This window comes from Rutilus rutilus (assembly GCF_951802725.1).
Source record: "Rutilus rutilus genome assembly, chromosome: 1".
Lineage (NCBI taxonomy): Eukaryota > Metazoa > Chordata > Actinopteri > Cypriniformes > Leuciscidae > Rutilus > Rutilus rutilus.
The window spans coordinates 47,323,383-47,349,084 of NC_140209.1; the positions used below are offsets into that span (position 1 = coordinate 47,323,383).

The following is a 25,702-nucleotide window of genomic DNA, read 5'->3' on the forward strand; positions in this document are numbered from 1 at the left end:
GATGTAATGAATATGCATATATATAGCATATTCATTACACCTTTTTCTAATACAATTTTATTATATTTTTTGGTCTTTGATATATGCGTATAATGCTTTGGCAATATTGTATGTAAACACAATCATACCAATAAAGTGCTAAAAAGCTGAAACTGAAAGGGCAGTGTAGTTCTTAACAGCAAGGATGTTGCAGATAATGCAACACTAGATCAGAAATACACACAAACACTGGCAGTCCTGTTTTTGTAGAGGAGGACTTGCCACAAATATAACTGTTCATAAAATAAATATTTGTATTATTATAATTATTTTATGTTTTTGTTGTTATTATTTTTATTAACATGACTGATACCTCATTTTATTTTTTGTTGTGACTGCTTTTAATTCGTACATTGATGCTTTGGCAAAATTTTATGTAAAACAATCGTGCCAAATTAAGCCCTTTGGCTCCGAAAAATAGAACTTGCATAGTATATAATATGGTAAATATTTCTATTCGTTATTATGTACGGATTATTATTTGTTTATTATTCATGCAGCCGCAACCTTCGAATGATAACAGCAACATCAAGTAAAGAAAAAATACCCATATTACAGAATAATATTTGACTGCATTTAACCTGTAAGGTCTAATTTGTGTTTTATAATATGTATAATTCTGGCACACATACGACCCTATCTATCTATCTATCTATCTATCTATCTATCTATCTATCTATCTATCTATCTATCTATCTATCTATCTAAACTGTTTTTAATCACTTAATCACGACCCTCTCAACATGGCAGTTATCGTCGTCCATGAAGGCGAATCACTTCCTTCTTTTTGACCAATTGCAGTCCTCCGTGGACCCTACGCAATTTTACTCACTTCCTTCTTTTTGACCAATTGCAGTCCTCCGTGGACCCTACGCAATTTTACCGGGAAAACGGATGTTGCTCATGTCCGGTGGAAACTGACATTCAACACTGTGAAGTGGCGGGAGATTTATCTAGTGCATATATGGAGTAATAAAGCTCGAGCTGGAATAAAAGGTGAAAGATTATGTATTTGTTCCGTGGCTAGAGTTCACCTCTATGTCTGATATAGCTCATTTTGCGATGTTGCATGAATTAGCGGACTCTCTTTATTGTTTGTATATTGCTAACATGTTTTGCTATGTTTCTTGTTTGTCCAGTTCGCCTAGTATATTATTTAAAACGCAATATAATACGCCATGTGAAAATAAACAGCATGAGCCTGAATCATGTTTATACGATTTTATTGTTGCTGTATAAGTATGTTTCTTTTGATTGCTGAATTACCAGTTACGATTAATTATAGGTAACGTGAAAATAATAAGCGTGTGAAAAAGTTATACAATGGGCCTATAACTTGTGTACAATGCTTGGTAAACCCCTGTGAAAATATGAATGTTTATGCACATTGATTTTCAGTAACTATGTTGACTCAACCTAAAGACCCTCAGATCATCAGAAATTGGTTCTAAATGTTTTATAAGTAACGATAACATGTCTGTCTAACTCTCGAACCGCATGAACAAACAAACAGTAAGCAGGTTGTTGAAAAACTGTCTCCACACGTTTGTTCGTCTGTTTCACTAGCCCCGCCCCTTTTATGTAATGATGTAGTCAGGTACTCCATTTTAATGTTATTGTTCAACGTTTTGATGTTATTCTTTAGCTTTGAGAAGTTGAGCTAAGACGTTTAATTATGTAGCGTGTACTTTATCTTTATTATATTCCTTTATACTCTATAAATAATTTGTTATAGCCTACATATTCTGTATTCCACACATATTCCGTTGACAAGATCGAATAGAAGTGATCGTTTGTAAGTGTTTTGTTGTTGTTGCTTTTTTTGGTTTCAACTAGTTGAAAACATTTTAAAGATTCATCTCAGGACGTTCTTAAATGTGTTTTTGAGTGTTTAATTTGCTCATCAAGAGTTGAAATTGTTTTTGCAAGGCTGCTTCAGAATGGACTTTAAAAGGCGCAATGGAGGTCCTGGAATGGGCGGGGCTTCACAGGCCAAGAAGGGGAAAATTAGCACAGAATGGGAGGATAGTCCCTCCCAGTTTGAAGAGGAACTGGCTCTATTTGATGAAATGGAAATGGAGGTGGAGTCAGGGGAGGGTCAAGCTGGCCATGATGTCATTCCAGTGGGTAAGTATGTTTTGTCTTTTTTTTTGTTTTTTTTTAATGAATTAAATTTAATTAATTATTATCTACAAAATATTCAAAACAACATACCAACCGATGCGTACAATTACAGTACAACCAAAAAGAAAGAAAGAAGCCAATTCCATAATTCTAATCGTAGAACAGAAAATGCATGAACTATATATATATATATATATATATATATATATATATATATATATATATATATATATATATATATAATATACATATATATATGTATATATATTTTTTTATATATACATATATAATGTATATATATATATATTTTTTTTTTGAGGTGTAATGATACCCTCATGTCACGATTTGATACATATCACGATACTGAATTCACGATACGGTATTATTGTGATACGATACTCCAAGACATATGGTAAAAGCCAGGTTAACAAAAAATGTACTGTTGATTAAAATGCTAAATTTCGTATTACGTTGGGAGTGGAAATGAATAGGCTTGGACTTGGTGCTGGTTCTGAAGCTGAAAATACAGAATTATTTTAGACGAATATGCTTGGACTCTGTCACTGATTAGATATATTTAAAATAATGTAGGCCACTTTTTACTGGTAACAGAAGACATTTGGCATTATCAGGACCCACAAATATTCCCCCATTGCATTATAATACATTATATTCAACATTATACATATTTTAATGTACAGTAGTACTGACACTAAAACTCTAAACTTAAATTTTTTCATCACAGAAACTTTCATTTTGGGTGAACTATACACAATTCAGATGGTGTGTTTCCACGATACATACTGTTGCACTATTGTATTGCGATATATTGTGACACCCCTATATATATATAATCATAAACTAATTGACAAAACAAAACAAATATTTTATTAATTTTCACAAAGGTTCCCACATCTCGTTAAAAGCTTCTACTCATAGTATTGCACCTTGGATCATATGGTTAGATTATATGGTTAATTTCCTTATATTTCCAGTTTTGGAGAATAATTATTTTCACAGACTGTTTTTGTCTTTTTTTTTTTTATTACATTTAGTTTTTTATATGCAAGGACAAAAATGACTCGATAACTTGGTGACCCTTGACATGATCTATCCTCTTTTACTCAGGTGAGTTATTCTCTGCTGATCTTAATCCACGTTGGAAACGACCTCATGCATCGCCTCTTCAACCAAACTCAGACACACTCATTTTTCAGCAGATAGACTTGGATTACTACCTGGGTGAGACACACATGCTCTCTCACAGATGCACACACACAAATTCATGATTTCATCTAGACCTCTCCCTCAATGTGCTGTCGTCTGGTGTTTAGGATTTGCGGTAGCAGGTATGCCTGGGCAGGTACAGGGCAAAGTGCCCATAGTACGCATGTTTGGTGTGACGGACAGTGGAAATAGCGTGTGCTGCCACATTCACGGATTCGCCCCGTATTTCTATGTTCCTGCCCCCAACGGTGAGCCGCCAATTACAGGATGCTGCTCAGTGTCATTGCGATGTAGTAAAGCACATCGTTCCTGATTTCTCACTGTGTCTGTGTCTCTCTCAGGTTTTACAAATGCGCACTTGGCTGAGTTTCAGAGAGAGCTGAATTCTGCTGTATTGAAGGACATGCGCTCCAATAAAGACAACATGGCTGTCACTGTGCTGGCAGTGGACATCACCACAAAAGAAAGTAAGTCATTTTAGTGTAAATGTGTGTGTATATACACTACAATTCAAATGTTTTTTTAAAGATTTTTAAAATGTTTTTCAGAGAAGTCTTTTCTGCTCACCAATGTTGCATTTATTTGATCAAAATACAGGAACAGTAATATTGTGAAATATTATGACAATTTAAAGTAACTGTTTTCTATTTTTTATATATTTTCAAAGTGTAATTTATTCCTGTGATGGTAAAGCTGAATTTTTAGCATCATTACGCCAGTCTTCAGTGTCACATGATCCTTCAGAAATCATTCTAATGTGACAATTTGCTGCTTAGAAAACAATATCTTATTATTATTATTATTATATGTTGTAACAGTAATATTTATGTGCAAACCATGGTACATTTTGTCATTCTTAACTGTCACTTTTGATCAATTTAACGTGTCCTTGCTGAATAAAAGTATTTATTTTTATTTTTTTTCAAACATTTAAAGGTAGTGTAAATGGAAAATGGAACTGTTTGTTTGACTTGTTTGTAGCTGACTGACTTTTCCATATTTGCACTAAGGTATGTATCATTACCATGGAAACCGACCTCATGACTTTCTGCGCATTACCATGGCGATGCCACGTCTGGTTGCCCCAGCGAAGCGTATCCTGGAGCAGGGCTTTAAATTTGCCAGTTTTGCCACCCAGAGCTACCAGGCTTTTGAAGCCAACATTGACTTTGAGATCAGGTGTGTGTTTGTGTGTACTTGAAAGTTTATGAAACTGGTGATTAGAGCTGCACAATTAATCGTCAAAAGATTGCGATCTCGATTCAAACACCCATGCAATCTTATTCCTTAATGACAACAATTCGGCCTCTGACAAGTACGATCACAGCCAACATTGAAACCTGCGTTGGCGCAGCCGTTGACCCAGAGAGAACAGTCGTATTGTTGGCTATAGGTATTAAACGGCTTCACAAGGCCATGTTCACACAGCAGAAGAATACGGTTGTCAGTCCTGTATTCGAGTCCTTAATACAGTTACGTTCACACATAGCGGGAGTGACGACCGCATTCTAGAACCAAACTCGCAAACATACATTTTCAGGACTCACAACCACATTCTCAGAAAACACGCGCTGTTTGAACGGAACAGGACTGGACAACTAGTCTGCCACGTCATACAGTGCGAGAGAGCCACTTTGTCATTGAATAAAAAAAAATTGGTTTAATTCAAATGAGTAAATAATACTTTAACAGACTGCCGCTATTAATGCTTTGTCAGAACCTCAAGTAAAAAAAAACATTTTTATTTAGTTGTCTGTTCAAAATCGTAGGAGACGATCTCTATTTTAAACAAAAAATCGTGATTCTCAATTTATCCAGAATTGTGTGGCTCTACTGGTGATGTGTGGTAGACATTGATTGCTTGACCTGATAAAGCACGTAAGGTCTGATGTATGTGCATGTGACGGCAGGTTCATGGTGGACAGTGATGTTGTCGGTTGCTGCTGGATTGAGCTTCCAAAAGGGAAGTACAGGATGAGGGAAGAGAGAAGTGAAGGACAGACCGATTCAAAATATCCAGGAAAGGTAAAAAGAAAAACAACAACTACAGTCACTTAAGGTATTAGAGTGATCCATTGAATTGTCTTTAACTGATTTCTCTCTCAGGTTTCCCTGTGTCAGTATGAGGTGGATGTGGCATGGAATGATCTGGTCAGTCATCCAGCTGAAGGAGAATGGCAGAGGATCGCTCCACTCAGAGTCCTGAGCTTTGATATTGAGTGTGCTGGCAGAAAAGGTGTTTGTTTAGGCATTATACCTTCTCTTTAAGCTTAGCTTATTCTAATTTTGCTGCATTGGATTGTTTGACTTCCCATAAAACCATTTGGTAGAAAGTTGTGAAATTTGCCATATTAATATTTCATTTGGAAATCATTTTGGGATCAATCAAACTTTTTAGCACCTTTTTAGCACAAGTTAAACTTTTCATTGTTTTTAGTTAATACATAAAAAAAAAATATATATATATATATATCAAATTGTAAAAAAAATGTATCAAATGTTATTAATATTTGTATATATATACATATTGCAGTTGTTGGTGTTTTAAATCAAATGATAAAAAAAAAAGTTTTTGTCCTGCATCTTTTTAGAGATTTTTGATATACCAAACCATTTGTCTATGTAATGCATTACCAAACTAACATTACCAAACAGCTTATTGTGTCATTGCCACCATGTGTAATTAGTGTGCTTGTTCTTGGCCTTGTAATTGCCTGCAAATAAAAGTATTGTATCTTGCTGCGTAACTAACTGAACTGTTTGTGTGTGTGTGTGTGTTACAGGTGTGTTTCCAGAGCCGGAGATCGACCCTGTGATTCAGATCGCCTCTATGGTGCAGCGTCAGGGAGAGAAGGAGCCGTTTATCCGGACAGTCTTCACCTTGCAGAGCTGTGCCAGTATAGTGGGCTCCCAGATTCTCTGCTTTACTCAGGAGAAGCAGCTACTCCAGGTACGTACTCACAGATTCTCCAACTATACTTAAATGGAAATGTTTACATGTGTATTTTCTCTAAAAATGTAAATGTACATGGTGCCACTTCAGGGCTGCCCCCTAAAAGTCGACTAAATTTTAATCAGTCGGTTAGTCGCAGAAAAAAAGAAAAAAAAAACGGGTCCTTGCAGTAATATGTCGGGCTGAAAATCCAAAGTGGGGGAACATTTTGAGATGGACCACAAAAAGGTGACATGCGACCTTAAACATGACAAAACGTACATAGTAGCCTAACGTTAGCCACTTTACATTATACTTTACATGGCCGCTCACTCTGTTGTTAATGTTATTGTTAACCTGCTCTAATTTTAGGCGCATATCCAAGTTTGGTAGCTAAATTAGTACCGCGCTTCCTGCACTACGTTTAACTTAACTTTCACGAAGACCGGCTTCATTGTGAGCAAAACGGAGCTCACTTTATTTTCCCCTGCATCATTGCCAAACTTGTATTTGACCTTTTTCTTAAAATGCTAAGAAAGTGCAACTGTGAGTCAGGTATAGCCTAATTGGCCACATTGTTGTAGCGTTTCAGTTACGTGTTTTTATGTAATGCCTATTTATTTTGTTTGTGTTCGGACCTCTGCGTTTTCATTCAATGTTAAAGCTGCTTGTGCGTCGGCCTGATTTTGTTTAGACTCTTAAGTGTTTTGGTTTTCTGTATATTTGTTTACTTGTTTACATTTTGTAAAAAAAAAAAATATATATATATATATATATATATATACAGTACCAGTCAAAAGTTTGGAAACACTACTATTTTTAATGCTTTTGAAAGAAGTCTCTTATGCTCATCAAGCCTGCAGTTAAAAACAAAAAAAAACAAAAAAAACAGTAATATTATGAAATATTATTACAATTTAAAATAATGGTTCTCTTTTTTAATATACTTTAAAATGTAATTTATTTTTGTGATGCAAAGCTGAATTTTCATCAGCAAGTACTCCAGTCTTTGGTGTCTTATGATCCTTCAGAAATCATTCTAATATGCTGATTTATGATCAATGTTGGAAACAGTTGTGCTGCTTAATATTTTTTTATAACCTGAGATACTTTTTTCAGGATTATTTGATGAATAAAAAGTTAAAAAGAACTGTATTTATTTAGAATAGAAATCTTTTGTAACAATATACACTACCGTTCAAAAGTTTGGGAACAATAATTTTTTTTTTTTTAAGAAATTAGTACTTTAATTCAACAAGAATGTGTTAAATTGATAAAAGGTGATGGTAACGATTTATATTGTTAGAAATGTTTTTATTTTGAATAAATGCTGTTTTTATGAATAAATGCTGTTAACGTTTTACTCATCAATGAATCCAGAAAAAAGTATTCCAAAAAAATATATTAAACAGCACAACTGTTTCCATAATTGATAATAACTGAGTATCAAATCATCATATTAGAATGATTTCTGAAGGATCATAAGACACCAAAGACTGGAGTACTTGCTGATGAAAATTCAGCTTTGCATCACAAAAATAAATTACATTTTAAAATATATTAAAAAAGAGAACCATTATTTTAAATTGTAATAATATTTCATAATATTAGTTTTTTTTTGTTTTGTTTTTTTGTTTTTAACTGCAGGCTTGATGAGCATAAGAGACTTCTTGCAAAAGCATTAAAAATAGTAGTGTTTCCAAACTTTTGACTGGTACTGTATATATATATACATACATATACACACATATACTCACAAATATGTAAATAAATGTATATGTGTGATTATATCAGAGTTGGGGTGAGTTTATGAGGACAGTGGATCCTGACATCATCACTGGCTACAATATCCAGAACTTTGACCTTCCATACCTCCTCAACAGAGCTGCCACCTTAAAGGTACAGTGTTTTTATATGTTTTAAAACAAAAAAAAATTTTGGGTGGAAAGTGAATAAACCCAGTAATGGCACATGTCAGAAAGGCTTTTTATTAGAATTCAGGCAGGGGATGATGATTTGAGTCACTTGTCTTTCTGTCTCCGTAGGTGAATATGTTCCCATATCTGGGTCGTGTGTGGGGCATCAAATCAGTTCTGAAAGACTCCAGCTTCCAGAGCAAACAGATGGGTCGCAGAGAGAACAAAACTGTGAATATGGAAGGACGTGTGCAGCTCGACTTATTACAGGTATGCACACTTAAACTCAGACTCTCACATTGTTCCATCAGATTGATTCATGACCACTTATGCTGTGACTCACCAAGTTTTTTCCTCTGTTGTAGGTGTTGCTGAGAGATTATAAACTGCGCTCTTACACACTAAACGCTGTCAGTTTCCATTTTCTGCAGGAGCAGAAGGAGGATGTGCAGCATTCTATCATCACAGATCTACAGGTGCAGCCAATCAGATCTCTGTTATACTCTTATAGCCAATCAGATCCCTCAACACCATCTAAGACACCTGGAGTCCACTAAACCCTCAGAAAACTTGTCTTTCCTCTCTCCTTATTTTTAATTAGAATGGGAATGAGCAGACCCGCAGGCGTTTGGCTGTATACTGTCTGAAGGATGCGTATCTGCCCCTGCGTTTGCTGCAGAAGTTGATGTGCGTCATTAATTACATGGAAATGGCCAGAGTAACTGGGGTGCCCCTGACTTACCTGCTCTCTCGCGGACAGCAGATTAAAGTGGTTTCACAGCTCCTGAGACAGGTCTGCGCATGTCTATCTGTAACATATGTTAATGTAACAAACCTAGCCAACATTTAATGTGTATGGCTTTATGATTGTTTTATTGTGTAGGCTATGAAGCAGGATCTGGTGATGCCGGTGGTGAGGGCAGAGGGAGGGGAGGACTACACTGGAGCCACTGTCATAGAACCAGAGAAAGGGTTTGTACCCACTTTTGTGACCAAATTCTCATTCTCAAATCAGAGTATAAGTAAATTGCATATCTTGAGTTCAAAAAAAAAAAAAGCAATCATCAAAAAGTACTTAAACACGCTTCTGTTCATAAGTTTGGGGTCAGCAAGAGTTTTGTTGAGAAACTTTCATTCAGCGAGGATGTATTAAATAGATCAAACGTTACAGACAAAGAAAGAAATTTATACTGTTACAAAAGATTTCTATTTGAAAAAAATGCTCTTTTACTATTTATTAAAGAATCCTGAACATTTGTTTCCACAAACATTGAGCAGCATAACTGTTTTCAACATTGATAATGGTAAGAAATGTTTCTGGAGCATCAAATCATCATATTAGAATGATTTCTGAAGGATCATGTGACACTGAACACTGGAGTAATGATGCTGAAAAACATCACAGGAATAAATTACATAAAAAAAATTTAAACCAGTTATATTAAATTGTACACAATACTTCAAATTATTACATTTTTACTGTAATTTTTATCAAATAAATGCAGCCTTGGTGAACGTAAGAGACTCTCGTGAAAAATCTTACTAACTTTTTAACAGTAGTCTAAATAAATAAATAAAAGTACTTAATAAAGAGCTTTATTTATTACATTTGCAACATTTAGGTTTTGTAGATGATTCACAAATGCCGTATGTGTTTACAGGTATTACAGTGTTCCTATAGCAACTCTGGATTTCTCCTCACTGTATCCCTCCATCATGATGGCTCACAATTTATGTTACACTACTCTCCTGCAGAAGGGCCAGGTGGACAAACTGGGGTGAGAGGAGAGTGTTTGTGTGTTTCATGTGATGTTCAGTTTTTTTCTTTGATTTGCATGAATTTTAATTGTGTTGTTCTCCATTTTGTGACTAATTGAAGCTGTGCTACTATTTTGTGTGCATACGTTTTTAGTCTGGCTCCAGAGGATTTCATCAAGACCCCCACTGGTGACATGTTCGTGAAGAGCTCTGTGAGGAAGGGCCTTCTCCCTGAGATCCTGGAAAACCTGCTGGGCGCCAGGAAAAGGTGATAATTTCAACAACAAAAAATGAAGATTAAATAAACGTCTTCTATTCAATACCAAATAGCCATTCAGCATTACAGTAAAATGAAAAGCTATCAATTTTAACATTTAAAAAAAATATATATATAACAACATTTAATTTAAGTGAACTTAAAACAACCTTCACATAAACCCATTGTAATAAATGTCACATTTACCAATGCCCTTCAATATATCAGGGCTCAATTTTTCCTATTGGCCCAGTCAGACCAGTTTAGAATTTTACTTCGCCTGTCAAAATGCACAAAAAAACTATTGTTTTAATTGTTTCTGAGCCATGTAACCTTGTAAACAGTGCTTTAAGATTTTCAGGTAGGTCTAACAGGTAGAGGATATATACAGAAATTGAATAAAGTTATCAAACACTTCAGTCTTCACTGCATAAATTATAAATTAAATATAGATTAATCCTTATTAAAGTAGTGAGTGAAGTAAAGTATTAGTAGTGAGTGAGTGATTTTCTTTTTTCTTTAGTTTTTTGATTAACATTAATAACACACACTACAGCAGGTTTATTAGGCTGCTGTCACTTTAAGACCTGCCGCACATGAGACAGATCTGACGTGCATCCCATTTTCTCACAACACTTTACGTTCATTTAAGACTGTGCTTGCGAGGATACTCGACAAAACATGCATTTTTGCATGATTGTATGTTTTTGTCCATTCAAGTACTGTCTGAAGCAGCTTTCTGTGCGCACGAGTCGTGTGTGTCACGCAGACAGGAGATTCATAGATGCGCACCGTTACTGCACCTCGTTCTTCTTTTTGTGTCTTATCGCAACGCACTGGAACGGTTTAAAAGCATTTCCAGAAATAAGAGCGTGATCATATATTGTAATGCTAGCCGAAGAATGATGGGGGAAAAAAACATATGCTGCGTTAATTACGTTAAATATTTTTAATGCATTAAACTTGGGAAAAAATGACAGCCCTATTAAAAGGTATTGTTGTACCCATTATTTGTTGTGCCTCTAGGGCGAAGGCAGAGCTGAAGAAAGAGACGGACCCCTTTAAAAAGCAGGTGCTGGACGGAAGGCAGTTGGCTTTGAAGATCAGTGCGAACTCAGTATACGGGTTCACTGGGGCTCAGGTGGGCAAACTGCCCTGTTTGGAAATCTCACAGGTCAGTTTCAGCACTCACACATGGGTAAATACTGTCAGCTTTAGACAGAGATGCTTTAAGTTCCTCTCTTTCATCTGTAGAGCGTCACAGGCTTTGGTAGGCAGATGATTGAACAGACCAAACAGCTTGTGGAATCAAGATACACAGTCTCTAACGGTTACCAGGCAGATGCAAAGGTATTTAATGGCATAAATGTTGTTGTTTTTTTGCCTTCGTTTCAATGCACTGAAAATATGTAGTGATGCAAATCGAATGTGTTTCAGGTTGTCTACGGAGACACAGACTCTGTGATGGTGAAACTAGGTGTGGCCACTGTGCAGGAAGCAATGAATCTGGGAAAGGAGGCAGCTGAATGGGTCTCTTCCCACTTCGTTCCACCAATCAAATTAGAGTTTGAAAAGGTACAGGAAGCAGGCCAAGATTTTGTAACAGATGCCATCTAATGTTATTATGGTAACACTTTATAATAAGGTTCCATTAGTTAACTACATCTGTTAAAGGTGGGGTAAGCGATATTTCAAAAACGCTGTTGGACATTGTTGATATTTGAAATATAACAACTCTCTTCATTGCTCCGCCTCCAAAACTCACACTCCAATCCTAACTGCCCTGCTTTGAGTCAGTCTTGAATCCCGATCCCCCAGGCAAGTGCACTAACAATAACGCTAAACACAGCATTCTCAAGCAGTCGTCAGCGCGACTCTAGTCCCAGCGGTCTAGGACCGTTGGCTGAACGTCTGATGCATATGGCACACTTTTCTGGAAACACTTCAGGAGTTTCGAAGTCGCGGCCTGATTGGTTGAATTCTACAGGATGTCCGCGAAACGTGTGTGTCGCGTTCTTTAACGGTCCGTCTGGAAACCAATGCCACAAAACAAAACCCCTCGTGGAAGAAGAAGGCCGTTGTGTTTACAACTGTGTCAAATGAGCGCTTACCAGGATCAACTAAGCGCTGGATTTTCAAAAGTATGTGAAGTTCGCGGCTCCATTGTTACAGTAAACTTGCACAACGTTCTTGAATGAATCATTTATTAGATGCACGCCGATCTGTTATTGTAGTGACATCGGCATTATATTGGCACGCCCCTAAACATGACGCGGAACAAAACGAACTGTGATAGGTTGCGTGACATGTCAAACGTCCTCTTGGCCAAGAAAAGCTGCGATAGAGTCCTGACCTTCTGCCATCAGTCTGAAGGTCTGGCTACGCGAGACTAGCACGACTCTTACTAACTGGCCTCCGTTACGCATGCAATCCAAGAGTGTGGATGTCTGTTTGTCATAGCAGAAGCGCAACAAAATAATGCTTCACGAAAAATAAAGCGCAGATGATGAACGAATGACAAGGAAGCACAAACAAATGTACGTACAGTACACAATAGTAATTACAAACAAGAGTTGGTGGTTAGTTGCCAACAGCACAGCAGCTCCAGACAAAGACACAGAAACCCAGTGTTACCCACGTGTGGAGCCGAATCAAAGCAACATCCGCGTCTGTTTTCAGGCCTTTCCACTTAGCTATCTGGACAGTGTTTCTAATATCAACGCGGGTCCTAAAGCTCTTGCCCAGACATGACGCTTTATTTTCCAGTGATTTCTTCTGAGCTTTTCTCTTTTGTATTGCGTCTCATCTCTCTTTCTGCAGTCTTTCTTCAAATCTCCCTCTTGCCCGTTCTCTCTCCTCCACCGTCATACTAATGCTGATTGGCTACACGTTTGTTGTTGTTTGTTCGTGTGTCGGTCTGACTAACTACCAAACAGCGTTTTTCATATATCGCTTACCCCACCTTTAACACGAGCTAACTATGAAAACTGCAATTATTAATTCTTAGCTAATGTTAATTTCAGCATTTACTAAAACAGTATTAAAATCTAAAGTTGTATCTGTTAATATTATTTAATGGACCTGAGCTAACATGAACTAACAATGAACAGTTGTATTTTTATCAACTATTAAATACTGTAACAAATGCATTGCTCATTGTTAATTCATTGCATTAACTAATGGGACCTTATTGTAAAGTTAATTATTCTTAATAACTTCTGTCTCATTCACATTTTTCAGGTTTATTACCCATATCTGTTGATCAATAAAAAGAGGTATGCCGGGCTGTATTTCTCTTCCGATGCTGAACATCATGATAAGATGGATTGCAAAGGAATAGAGACTGTCAGACGAGACAACTGCCCTCTAGTGGCCAACCTTATCAATACATGCCTCCAAAACATCCTCATTGACAGGTACAAACATTGCCACACTCAGAAAACCACCATGCGCTCGTATACGCAACAGTGATGCACGTACTAGCATGCGTAATAGTGAAGACATGACTCTACAAGCCTTACTAAAAGCCTTTCAATGGGCAACACCATTCATATACCAACATGCACATTAATTCACAGGAATAATAATGTGTGTTGTTTCAGAGACCCCGATGGAGCAGTAGCCCATGCTAAAGAGGTGATCTCTGACCTTCTGTGTAACCGCATTGACATCAGTCAGCTGGTCATAACTAAAGAGCTGACACGTACCGCACAGGAGTATGCCGGCAAACAGGCTCACGTCGAACTAGCTGAGAGGTGTGTGTTCTTTAACATCTTGACTGTTAATTCATACCTGCAAAATTCGCCATTCTGACATTGAAATAGGCTATTCTCATGATACATGCAAATCCGAGGAGTTTGCATTTGGTGTGGGGGAGGGTTATATGAATGTATATCTGAACGGGACTGTCTTCAGAACATTTTTGATGGCTTTTTTTATGATGCTTTATAAAGTAGTGTTTATAAGCGAAGCACTATTTTGTGTAGCCACTGTATTCCTGCTTTTCCATAAGCGCCACCTACAGTCAGAGAGTGAATCTGCATTTTCATTCAGCCTGTTTTTGTTCAAACCAATTATACATAACATACAGGGGCGCCTTCAAATAACCAGAGTTAATGCGCATTTAACCAATTTCCACCAACATGGGTTTTAGGATGCGGAAGCGTGATGCCGGTAGCGCTCCAAACCTCGGAGATCGAGTTCCGTACGTCATTACCAAAGCAGCAAAGGGAGTGGCGGCATATATGAAATCAGAGGTCAGTATTGTGTATTGTCTGTTTTGATGTGGCTGATTTTCTGTACTGTAGTTATAACTGCTGAGTTCTGTATCTCAGGACCCCATCTATGTGCTGGAGAACAACATCCCTATAGACACGCAGTACTACCTGGAGCAGCAGCTTTCCAAGCCTTTACTGCGCATCTTTGAGCCCATACTGGGAGAGAGCAAAGCTGAGAGTGTGTTACTGAGTGAGTATCATCTATTACAGGGTAACTAAACCCCTGGTCAGAGCCTGACTCCACCCACTGGCAATATTTGAAAAATGCTAGAAAAGTGGGCAGACCCCAGCGGAGATAGAGGGGACAAACAGTGAGCTAAAATGGAGAGTGACTCACAGGGTCACAAGACGACGTAAAGTACATGCATCTGATGAGTTTTATCGAGTTGATGTCAATAGCACGCTGTAGGCATATTCATATTTTGCCGCTATGTGAAAAAATCCAGCAAAATGCGCCGGCGCGTTTGTCGACCCCAGAGGATTAACTTTAGCCTAACCATAAATTGTGATTAAAATATATATGATCACTCACATCAAGACGCCGCTGCAGTGGTGGAGTCCTCCATGCAGGAGTAGCAGCGTTTGGCACTGCGTCGCTTTTCAGCGCGAGCTGTGTGGAGAAGCCCATTTCCACCTCTATTGTGTTGGAAAAGCAATCCCGCGTAAAATGCAGGTTTCACACTCACGGTCTTCCAGGCCAAGTGCATGCAACCACTGGCGCCTAATTTCCAAGTCTGCTGGAAAGCTATGCAGTCCAGCAGTGCTGTTGCAACACTACACCTACGTACCCTCCTGACCACTGTAGTAAATACAGATAAATCTACGCTAGCTCGTACCAAGGGCGTGGTGAGCTGGAACCTGCTTACGTCACCTGCCACCGCAAACATCCAATAGGAAATTTCAACTGCAGTAGCCACCGTTCAACCTGAAGAGGGCAGCACTCAGACGTTTTTACACCATATATTGTAGAATTAAAACACTTTATACCCAAATGTCAAAAAGGTTACTCGAATCAATGAACAGCACTAATAAAGCCCCATTCTTACAGATCATTAACTAAAAAAAGTTGGTTTAGGGTTTAGTTACCCTTTAATCCTACAAAACCCAGGATGTTTAAAGTCGGCTCGAAATGAAAATGATTTGCGAAACTACTGTTTTTAGTGCAGTCAGTCATTTCTATTGTTTTGTGGTATATAGCCTTTTTATCTCATCACATTCAAATAAAACTGCAAACTGTGGTAAAATAGAATTTCATTCACCGTGCCGTTTTTTTGCTGTGTTGTTTCAGAGGGAGATCACACACGCTGTAAGACGGTCTTGACATCCAGGGTCGGTGGTCTCATGGCTTTCGCTCAGAAAAGAAGCACTTGCATTGGCTGCAGAGCTGTGCTCAAAACTGATGGTATGTATCAAGTGTGTGTGTTAGGCAAAACTGGAGCTTCAGTAGTACCACAAATCACAAAACTCTACATCTGATGGTTTTCCTCTTCAGCGGCCGTATGCGACTTCTGCAAAAAGAGAGAGTCTGAGCTTTATCAGAAAGAGGTGCGTTTTGGTTTTTTATATATACAGATCCTGGCAAAATTATCTTTGTACGTGGGGCAAAAGATGTTCTTACTGTTGCTGAAGATTGTCCATGTGTGTCTTTTAGATTGCTCATCTGTCAACACTAGAGGAGAAATTCTCTCGCCTGTGGACTCAGTGTCAACGCTGTCAAGGTTCACTCCATGAAGACGTGCTTTGTACCAGGTGTTTACACACATGCACGTTAGGCCTACACAATATATTGAATATTCACTATATATTTTGTAGGTACAGTTGATATACCAGTGGTTCTAAATAATAAATTCTCTCTTTTTCAGTCGAGACTGCCCCATCTTTTACATGAGAAAGAAAGTGCAGAAAGATTTAGACGATCAGGAGAAGCTCGTTTCCCGTTTTGGCTGGTGATGGAAGGGGATTTTTTTCTTTTTGCCTTCAGCTTTCTCAACGTTCATTCATCCTCTTACCTCAGTGAAGGAGTCTGTCACACTCCAGATTGTAAAGAATCTTCTTTTTTTAGTGGTTGAATAAATAAAATGCATTTTTGTAAAATTGTTTTCTTTTGTCTGATTCAACATTATACTTACAAGATGTAATTTGACTTTTTTTTTTTTTTTTTTTTTTTAATTCAGATTTTAAATGTCATAGTTATAAAAAAAACTAATTAAAATCATAATATCACTTCAATTCATGGACATTTCTATTGTCAATATTATTCTTTATAATGCTTTGCTCTAAAATATTTAATCAGATAGAATAGTGATCCTTTACCATGAAGCTACTTTTTTAAAGAAAAAAACTACAGAGCAGAGAACAAAACATTTAAATATCATCCCTAGCCAATATTTAATATAGCATTCATGCATGTTTGGGTTTTAGTCATTGTAAGTCCAAGATATATTAAGGGCAACATACAAGTATTTGAAATATCACACAGATCATACCAGAACAAAAATCTTTCTCAGGCAACCTAGATCATATGGATAAATTAAATTAGGAATTAAAAGACAAAAATAAAAGGATATTTCTTGCTCACAGTTCCTTGTTGTTTTAACTTCAGGTCATACCAGGGCAGTTGCATCAGCTTTTCTGAATATTCTCAGAAACGCTGATGCAACTGCCCTTGTATGACCACAATAGTTGTAACACGACATACCTGTTGTAACACTTTATAAAGCAAATATAATAACTGAGAAGTTATAGTTTCAACTACAATTGGACGTTTGAATATTAAGGAAATCACACTGTCATCTAGCCAAAAGTCTCTTTATTCACAAAACATATAACTACAGATGTCAATGTGGCAAAGGGAATGCATCAATCACAAGTTTTGGTCACATGTTTAATCAGAACCAAAACTATTACTGTCTCCTGTCAAACTAAAGAAATGTGAGAAACGGGGGTGGGGGGAGAAATTTCTCACCTTCCTCAACCAAGCCTCTTCACTGGTGGGAACATCTCTGGCATTTTACACACTTCATCATAATACATGAAATGGTAATGTCCAATATAATGCCAGTATGTGTAATGAAAAACAAAATCAAAACTTTTACAAAAATACAGAACTTTACCATGAAATACTGCTGGTAAAAAAAAAAAAAAGAAGAGAGCTTGATTTATTTGAATTTCATAATTATAGAAGGGCTACATTAAGTGAAGGACAGCTAAGTTTAAGTCCAAGCCATGACAACAACAGAAACCTGGGGGGAAATGGATTCTGGGAAGGTGATGAATGTATGACATGTAAATTTTTGTACAAACTCCCCAAAAAGACAAAGCAAAAACTATGGAAATCCCCTTTTGATGACGAAATTACAGCATTTTTAGCAAGTACTGATCTTGCTGGATAAATCCCACAATGCGTGAGGTGGAAACGCTTTTTAAGGTGTGCAATACATTATGCTAGTGGTTTTGAATGTGGCGACCACTTGCTCTAATGTGCTTTCCCACAGGCCACAGAAACTTTTAGGGGACTTCTTAGCTTCCTCATTCCCGACCACCGCTAACAAAAGCATGCGGCTTACACAGTTGGAGATGAGACGTAAGGCTTACTTAAAAATAGTTACCCATTACCGACTTAAAGTATATCCCTTCACCACCTCATTCATTTGTTATAAGGGTCAAAGTTCCTTGCCGTCGTGGTTCTAAAGTACGACTGTAAAACTACGACATACGTCAGATCTTTTTAGCACAGAAGAGGAAGCAGCAGCGCAAGGTTGTCGAGTCCACTTAAGACTGAATTATCCAGCCGAATATGATAATGCGAGGTCAATATATGTCTTTTCCAAAACAATTCCACAGTTGCATGGTTCTCATTGAGGTCTCATGCGCACATACATACATACATACAAACAAACAAACACATACAGCAGCCAATCAGGTTCCTATTCCTCAAAGGCTGGTTGGTGTAAGACACAGGGAGCGATAAGAAAAGGAAATAGGATGTGTGTGTGTGTATGTGTGATGCTACAGTAGTGTATGCGTGTATGTGAGTATGTGTGACCTTGAGTGCATTGCTATCACAGGGGGGTGCAGTGCGAGGCTGTACGCGTGTATCGCTATAAAAGAGTGCAACGTCTCTGTGTGTGCTTTTTGCTCTTCTTATTGCTGCGGTTCGTCTCCTTGTATCTTCGGATCTCCCGCACAAGAGAGTAAAATGCCTCCTCAACTCCCTGTAAAAAGAAAACAAGATAGATTTCGAATTAAAGGTGAACTAAGTAACTTTTTTTACCTTAACTGAACAGCTTCGGAGTCATTGGAATGGTTATATTACTTATTTCGGGTTGAACGGTGGTCGTTTCGCACCCCCCTGGTGCCCGTGAGCGGAAAATACGCACTTGCAACTTTGGGGCGGCGGGCCACCGGCCGCCGCGTCAGGAAGTCTCACGTGATATCAGGTCTCGCGATGTAAACAATTGCTTTACGGCCAAAAGAAATCTGCTAAAATGCCGTCATTATTATCCGAACCTGAATGAAGAAGACGTTTTAAAGAATATCCCATCTGCTTTGATGTCGTTGATCTATAGCCTCTGGTGTCTGAGAATAGCCAACGAGTTTTTACAACAGTGTTGTCAAATATCTATTCCGAAGCTGTGGGGGGAGCTCTAGAGAGAAACCTGCGAGCAAAAAGCGAGAATACAGCGAAGAAATCCTGAAGTTACTGAATGCAGCTTTAATGGTGCTTTATAGCAACAAGCTGATTCATGTCGAGCAATCTGAGAAGAAATCACAAAAGTGTTGGTTTTGTGTCAAAACGTTTGTTGCACGAGTACTCAGGTACTCAGGTACTTGGATAATGAAAACGATGATCGCCATGACTTTAAAAACTATATTTCTTTTTTTCTAGGCATTTTGGGCGCTTCCTGAGGTCTGATTGGTTAACGTTACACAGCATTTTCACATGTAAAGTGAAACTATGGATTTGAAAGCACACAGTAATGCCTGGAATCACTTTGATCATGAAAATACAATTAAGTGCAAGATGTGCAGCGCCAATCTGCCATATACGTAACATTATAATGTGAATTGTGAACACTATAGAATGTTGTGAATTCCTTGTGCATTAGTTGCCCGTGTTTCAGCGCGTTGTTACGGGAGTAGTTCTGGCTAGCATGTCACTTATTTCAAGTTCACTTGCATTTGCGTCCTTTTGTGCAGATACAAGCTGTAATGCTACATTTATATTGTGTATCTTGTACACATTGGATGTGTCATATAAAACAGGCTTCAGTTTACTGGTGTCCATTTAGCTTCACCTCATGCAGCTATTCCAGTTATGTTGATGTTTCTTTTTCAAAAACACTGATGCATTATTGATAATCTAGCAGTGTTATCTTTCTAGTCATATTTTTATGTTTTAATAGACTTTTATTTGTCAACATTAATTTTCGCAACAGTGTTTTAACTAAAATATTTCATCACCACCACGACGGACACGGCCCGCCCCCCCAAGTACTCGTTCTTTTTTTAAAACCTATTAGTATTGGTAACACTAGTCCCGTCATCACTATCATTGTGTGACTTCAGGTTTGCTGACATATTTCTGGTGGGTTGGGTTATGGTGAGCCTTTTAGAACCTCTAAATTTAACAAACTGCTGTGAATTATTGTGCTTGATTAGTGTGTGCCATATTTCTCCACCAGTAATAACTACACAGATGTGTTTGTATGTTGTGCTCACATCTTTTGCAGTGTCTCGCGCATTACAAAGTGTTGTAAAAATGTGGTAAAACATGGTAATTCAACAAAAAAAAAACAAAGCGTCTCTAGGTTTTTGCGTTCGGTGTGAATCCCTCATAATATTGCTGTTGTTCTGAATGCTATGATGGTGTTCAGATCAACAGCACATTCCGTGAGTGTGATATTGATTTTATACACCAGTTCAATGAACAAAAGTTAATATTGAGTAATTTATAAAGGCACACTATTGGCAGTGATCTCATTTTAGCTCCGACGACAAAAGCACACATCCGTCAAAAATGCCTGTCTTGCACATGATTGCATATAAGAACAGTGGAAAAGCAGCGCAGTGGAATGCATTTAAACGTCCCGTGAACTTTAAAATCGTCTTCACTCACCTGTCGCGTCTTTGCAGACGTTTCAACAAACGGGACCCCGTAACTTCTGGCGAGCTCTTGAGCTTGACGTGACTCTACAGTACGTGAAGCCAGGTCACTTTTGTTCCCCACCAGCACCATTGGGACATTGTCGCTGTCTTTGACACGGTTTATTTGCTCCCTGCACAGACAACACAAAACAAGGTTATTATTTTTTTTCACACAGCCTGATTTCTGAAACTAGGCCCTTCTCTAATACCACACTGGTTTCCTTACTCAACTTCAAGGGACAAAAAAGGAAGTCAGTACATTAATGCAGTGTAGTGACTTCCTGCTGAATCGACATCTCTGACCTGGAATTTTTAGCTCAAAACTTTTCCATTTGATCATATTTTAAGTTTTCAGGAAGCAAGAAGCTTTATTGGTAGTTAAGATGACACAGACCCAAGCAATTCCTTGAGCATGCAGTCCACAAATGTCAAATATAATATGAGAGTATTAAGTCTGAAAGACTATTTGATGGTAACCGATATACTTGATGTTAATTGGTTTGTCCATATGTGTTTGACTATGTACCTGTAAAGGTGTACGTCCTCAAAGGACTTGGCGTTGTTGATGGCAAAAACACAGAGAAAGCCCTCTCCTGTCCTCATATACTGGTCTCTCATGGCACTGTACTCCTCCTGACCTGCAGTGTCCAGGATGTCCAGCAAACACGTCTCCCCGTCAATCACAACCTGCTTTCTGTATGAATCCTGCATGGAACAGATTAGGGCCCAATGAAATCCGTTTTATTTTATCCCAAATTCCATTTGAATTTTTCTGCACTCTGATTCAGTGGGCAAATTAAACGTTAGTAATAGAAAAATTCATGAAACGTATACAATTTAACAATTTTTTAAAGGTTTATAAAAGAAATATATTTTAGGGCCCTATGAAATACGTTTTATTTTTTCTCAAATTCCATTTTATTTTTCCCAAATGCAATGTTATCTGTTTTAATTTTTCTGGATTCCATTGTAATGGTTTAAATATTTTTTAATAATCAAAAAAGGATGTCTAATCAATTTAATTCAAAAAAACTTTATACAAATTTATATTATTGTTATTATTATTTATTTATTTACAAAAATAGGACCATATGAAATGCTTTATTTTATTTCAGAAATTCTGTGTTGTGCGTTATTTTATTGTATAATTTATTATTAAAAACAATTAAATGAAGGCATAAAATATTACCAATTTATCAACTGAAAATCAACTGAAAATTCAACTGAAAATTCAACAATTCCTTTTATTTTTGGCAAACAAAGTGCTGCACAACAATAGAGGTTTACTGTTAAAATTAGAACAAATATTGCGTGATTATTCCTTAAAGGTTTCATAATTGTATTATTATTACTATATTATTACATAGGTACATTCTACTGTACAATAGTATCAATGTGTGTCAATTTCTTTTTGCCCCAAAAAAGAGATCATCTTAAAGAAGGTGAACTCTTACCTCAATAGTGGGGTCATACTCGTCTACAAAGTGATTTTGAATGAGCTGGATGGTCAGTGCACTTTTCCCAACGCCACCAGCACCGACAACTACCAGCTTGTATTCTGTCATTCTGGATGGAAGAGAGAGAAGGTGAATGGGAAGGGGGTTAGAAACTGGGGGTACAAAAATATTCTGACTGGATTTATTCAGCAGCAGCTTGGAAAAAAGCATAACCTTTAGTGATACAAGCCAACTACTCTAACTGGTACACTTATTATATACATCATGGCAGAGTTAAAGGGCTGAACACAAAAGCAGATCTGCCACTATTCACTTTCATTGTATGGAAAACAACTGCAGTGAAAGTGAATGGGGACTTAGGCTGTCATTCTTCCTTTTGTGCTCCACGGAAGAAAGAAAAGTCATACTGGTTTGGATCAACATGAGGGTGGGTAAATGATGACACAATTTTCATTTTTGGGTGAACTGTCCCTTTAAAAAGCGGAAAAGAACATACATACACATTACATAAGATGGTTAACTGAGATTTTAAAGTCGGTGCATTATGTCAAGAAATCATATTCAAATACATTTAAGACTGAGGTTGAAGATAACGTTTACTCAGTTCTTATCTAATTTACTTAGCCGGCAAGTAGCAGACTGAAACAACAGCAGTTTTTTTACCTTTATCTCAAGTGCTATCAACAGGTAAGAAGTTATTTATCGGCTTATTTGTGTATTTTACCTCGCGTGTGGTTGTTAGATCAGTTCGGCTCGCCCAAACGAAGCGCTTCGAGATGAATTAGTATTGAATGAAGTCCAAGGATTAGCCCCTGAGCCTCATTACGATCGACCAGACAAACTAAACTCTCCCGAGAGTCGAAGACAGGACGGAATTATTCGGGCTGGTGGAACTTCAACCGTGAAAAAAAAAACCTATGAAGCTTCGTATTTTAACTATGTTTCTCCACTCTAATCAAATTTTACGAAAACCCAAATAAATCCGCCCGTAGAGTCATTAGCTCCTCTCGGCTAAGACTCTCCCAGATTCATTGAGGGCGAGGAGCGAGGTGGGATCAGTGGAGGAGATGACCAATGAGATTTGCCCGGCCCGTCAGCTTTTTAAATCCTATTGGGCGAGAAATAAACGGAAGTAAATATTGACCAATGTCAGTGCAATGCCTCTTTCCAATTTCTCCATCATGTCCCGCCCCGTAAGTATGGGCCAATCAGGTTCGTTTAATACATTAAAAGGCCAGAGATGAACGTCAAACCATCAAAGGTCTCAGTAATCTATCTGGATCCGTTAATACAGTGACAATGTTATCACTTAGCTCTTAAAAGAACATACAATATATAGTATGGGGGTAAATTGATGCCAAAACCATTGAAAATGGACAGACTAAAAGTCACAAATAGATATTACAACTTGTAAATACAAAGCACAATCTACAAATAGATTAAAAATCCGCAAACAAAGTCCTCATGATCCTCAAATGTAAAACAAGATCTACAAATAGATACAAAGTCCTCAAACAAACTCTTTGTGATCCACAAATATAAAGCATGATCTACAAAAAGATTAAAAATCCACAAATAAACACATCCTGATTCACAAATAGAAATCAGTGACTTGTACTTGAAAACCAGAATTTGGATGAATGTAAAGTGACTTGTTTGCAGGTGAAGATCATGTTCTGTTTGTAGATTGTGTCACATTTGTTTTCAGAATTCTGACACTATTGTTTCGCTGTTGTGACAAAATAATGCCATAATCATTGAAAATTAAGAGACTCTGAGTCAAAAATGCATATTACAATTTGTAAACACAAACAAGATCTACAAATAAATTTTAAATCTGCAAACAAACTCCTCATAATCTGCAAATGTAAAACACAATCTGTAAACAGATTCCAAATCTGCAAACAAACTCCTCATGATCCGCAAATGTAAAATGCGATCTACAAATAGATTTAAAATCCACAAACAGACTCTTCATGATTCACTAATAGAAATCAGTGACTTATACTTGACAACCAGAATTTAAATGAATGCAAAGTGATTTGTCTGCGCATGAGGGTCATTATTTGTTTGTAGATTGTGTTGCATTTGTTTTCAGAATTTTGGCACAACTGTTTCGCTGTTTTTCCCATTAAAAAATCTACAAATGCCCTCCTCACAATTTGCAAACAAACACAGTCTAACTTGTATTTTCAAACCACTGTAAAAAGACATTCTTACACATTCTGTGCAAAGCTCAGCATGCAAGTGTTGAATACGCGTTTGCAGATCACAGGGCATTCACAGATCCCTCTACACGCGTTTGCAGATCACAGGGCATTCACAGATCCCTCTGCATACGTCTACAGATCTTTTTGGCACTATCTTTCCGCAGAGAGTGTGACTACGATCCACACGTGTAGTCAGCCAATCAGGGGTATTGCTTCAATGTGATGTCACGCCCCCTCAATAAGCCCTTTTCAAAATAAGAGCTGACACTTCTTGGATAGGTGGGCTGTGCTCACTGCCATTTACCGTTGCCGGTGTTGTACCGAAATCCGACTCCCCGGACAAATCGCACTCTCTTTCGCATGCACGCGCAAGCGAGTTTAAATGCACTTCCTTTGCTATATTCATTTATCGATCGATTTTTCACACAGCAAGCACCCAGATCCTGCATGGAAGCTTAGTCTACACTTAAATAAATTAACAGAAAGTGAACTAGTGTGGATAAAAGATGCAAAAATAGATAGCTATCAAAACAAAACTGTTAATTTCACTTAATTTAACTGAACTTATCGTTTGTGTGTTAAACACGATGTGGTTCATAGGAAAATACTGTATTACTCTCCCCATTGCACATGAATGTCATTAAAAATAATAATATTTAACCTTTTTTCACGAAGATAGGCTTTAAGAGTTCATCAAAAACATATGTATGAGGCAAATACCTGTCTTTTCGTTTCTTTTTTTTTTTTTTTTTTTTGCTTAATTGCGTCTTAAACATAGAAATAAAACAAATTATTGGTGATAATTGAAAAAAGAATGTAAGAAACCTTAGACATTTTTTTTTAATTAATAGTTATTTTCCAGCACATTAGGGCCCAGAAAAGCAGTATTTATTTAATTAATTCTTTCAATTTTACATCTTACATAGCCAGGGCCGTTATAGACATTAGGAGGCCTTAGGCAAAATTCATGTTGGAGGCCCCCACCCCCAATAAAAAAACACTTGAAACAAATATGATTCCTAACCTTTTTATTTATACAACATGTCATTTTTAAATTTAATATATTTTTACTTACACAGTAGGCTACATAAGTTTGGACACATTGCTATTTTTAATGTTTTGGGATTTATTTGATCAAAAATACAGAAAAATAATATAGCCTAGTGAGTGAAATATTATTAAAATTTAAAATAATGTTTTTCTATTTTACTATACTTTAAAATATATTTCTGTGATGCAAAGCTGAATTTAGTGTCACGTGATCTTTCAGAAAACTTTATAATATTCTGATTTATTATCAAATGTTTGATATGGTGCTTAATATTTATTTTATAACCTGAGATACTTTTTGTTCAGGAT

The 25,702-nt window shown here is 37.2% G+C and overlaps 2 protein-coding genes across 3 annotated transcripts; one reads left to right on the plus strand and one right to left on the minus strand.

Annotated features, from left to right (window-relative positions):
- The first annotated feature begins 915 nt into the window (after positions 1-915).
- On the plus strand, positions 916-16,623 carry pold1 (polymerase (DNA directed), delta 1, catalytic subunit). Of its 2 annotated transcripts, none has more exons than XM_084406111.1 (27): positions 916-1,035; positions 1,969-2,166; positions 3,292-3,405; positions 3,498-3,638; positions 3,732-3,857; positions 4,401-4,569; positions 5,301-5,415; positions 5,497-5,626; positions 6,174-6,340; positions 8,117-8,221; positions 8,368-8,508; positions 8,604-8,714; positions 8,840-9,031; positions 9,122-9,210; positions 9,900-10,016; positions 10,151-10,264; positions 11,279-11,426; positions 11,507-11,602; positions 11,690-11,827; positions 13,493-13,668; positions 13,855-14,007; positions 14,406-14,508; positions 14,587-14,719; positions 15,818-15,931; positions 16,022-16,074; positions 16,181-16,278; positions 16,392-16,623. In XM_084406111.1, the coding sequence occupies exons 2-27, from the start codon at positions 1,980-1,982 to the stop codon at positions 16,477-16,479; spliced, it is 3,318 nt and encodes a 1,105-aa protein (XP_084262237.1). In that variant the 5' UTR covers positions 916-1,035; positions 1,969-1,979; the 3' UTR covers positions 16,480-16,623. The 2 variants fall into 2 exon arrangements, with proteins under 2 accessions (XP_084262237.1, XP_084262236.1); XM_084406110.1 differs by lacking the exon at positions 916-1,035 and adding an exon at positions 1,612-1,834.
- Positions 16,624-17,321: 698 nt separating this feature from the next.
- Positions 17,322-23,199, minus strand: LOC311277219 (GTPase KRas). Its single transcript, XM_084387446.1, has 5 exons — positions 22,858-23,199; positions 22,131-22,242; positions 21,203-21,381; positions 20,648-20,807; positions 17,322-18,743 (listed from the first exon to the last, which is right to left on the minus strand). The coding sequence occupies exons 2-5, from the start codon at positions 22,239-22,241 to the stop codon at positions 18,630-18,632; spliced, it is 564 nt and encodes a 187-aa protein (XP_084243572.1). The 5' UTR covers position 22,242; positions 22,858-23,199; the 3' UTR covers positions 17,322-18,629.
- Positions 23,200-25,702: the final 2,503 nt, after the last annotated feature.

What these genes read in the sequence shown, in the direction of transcription:
- LOC311277219 (XM_084387446.1), bottom strand. Translation starts at nt 22,241, where the DNA reads ATGACAGAATACAAGCTGGTAGTTGTCGGTGCTGGTGGCGTTGGGAAA. An exon ending in GAGGACGTACACCTTTACAG is followed by an intron (nt 20,808 to 21,202) that starts GTACATAGTCAA and finishes TTGTCTGTGCAG; the next exon opens with GGAGCAAATAAACCGTGTCA. An exon ending in CGTCTGCAAAGACGCGACAG is followed by an intron (nt 18,744 to 20,647) that starts GTGAGTGAAGAC and finishes TTCTTTTTACAG; the next exon opens with GGAGTTGAGGAGGCATTTTA.
- pold1 (XM_084406111.1), top strand. Translation starts at nt 1,980, where the DNA reads ATGGACTTTAAAAGGCGCAATGGAGGTCCTGGAATGGGCGGGGCTTCA. An exon ending in TGAGTGTGCTGGCAGAAAAG is followed by an intron (nt 5,627 to 6,173) that starts GTGTTTGTTTAG and finishes TGTGTGTTACAG; the next exon opens with GTGTGTTTCCAGAGCCGGAG. An exon ending in CTGAGCTTTATCAGAAAGAG is followed by an intron (nt 16,075 to 16,180) that starts GTGCGTTTTGGT and finishes TGTGTCTTTTAG; the next exon opens with ATTGCTCATCTGTCAACACT.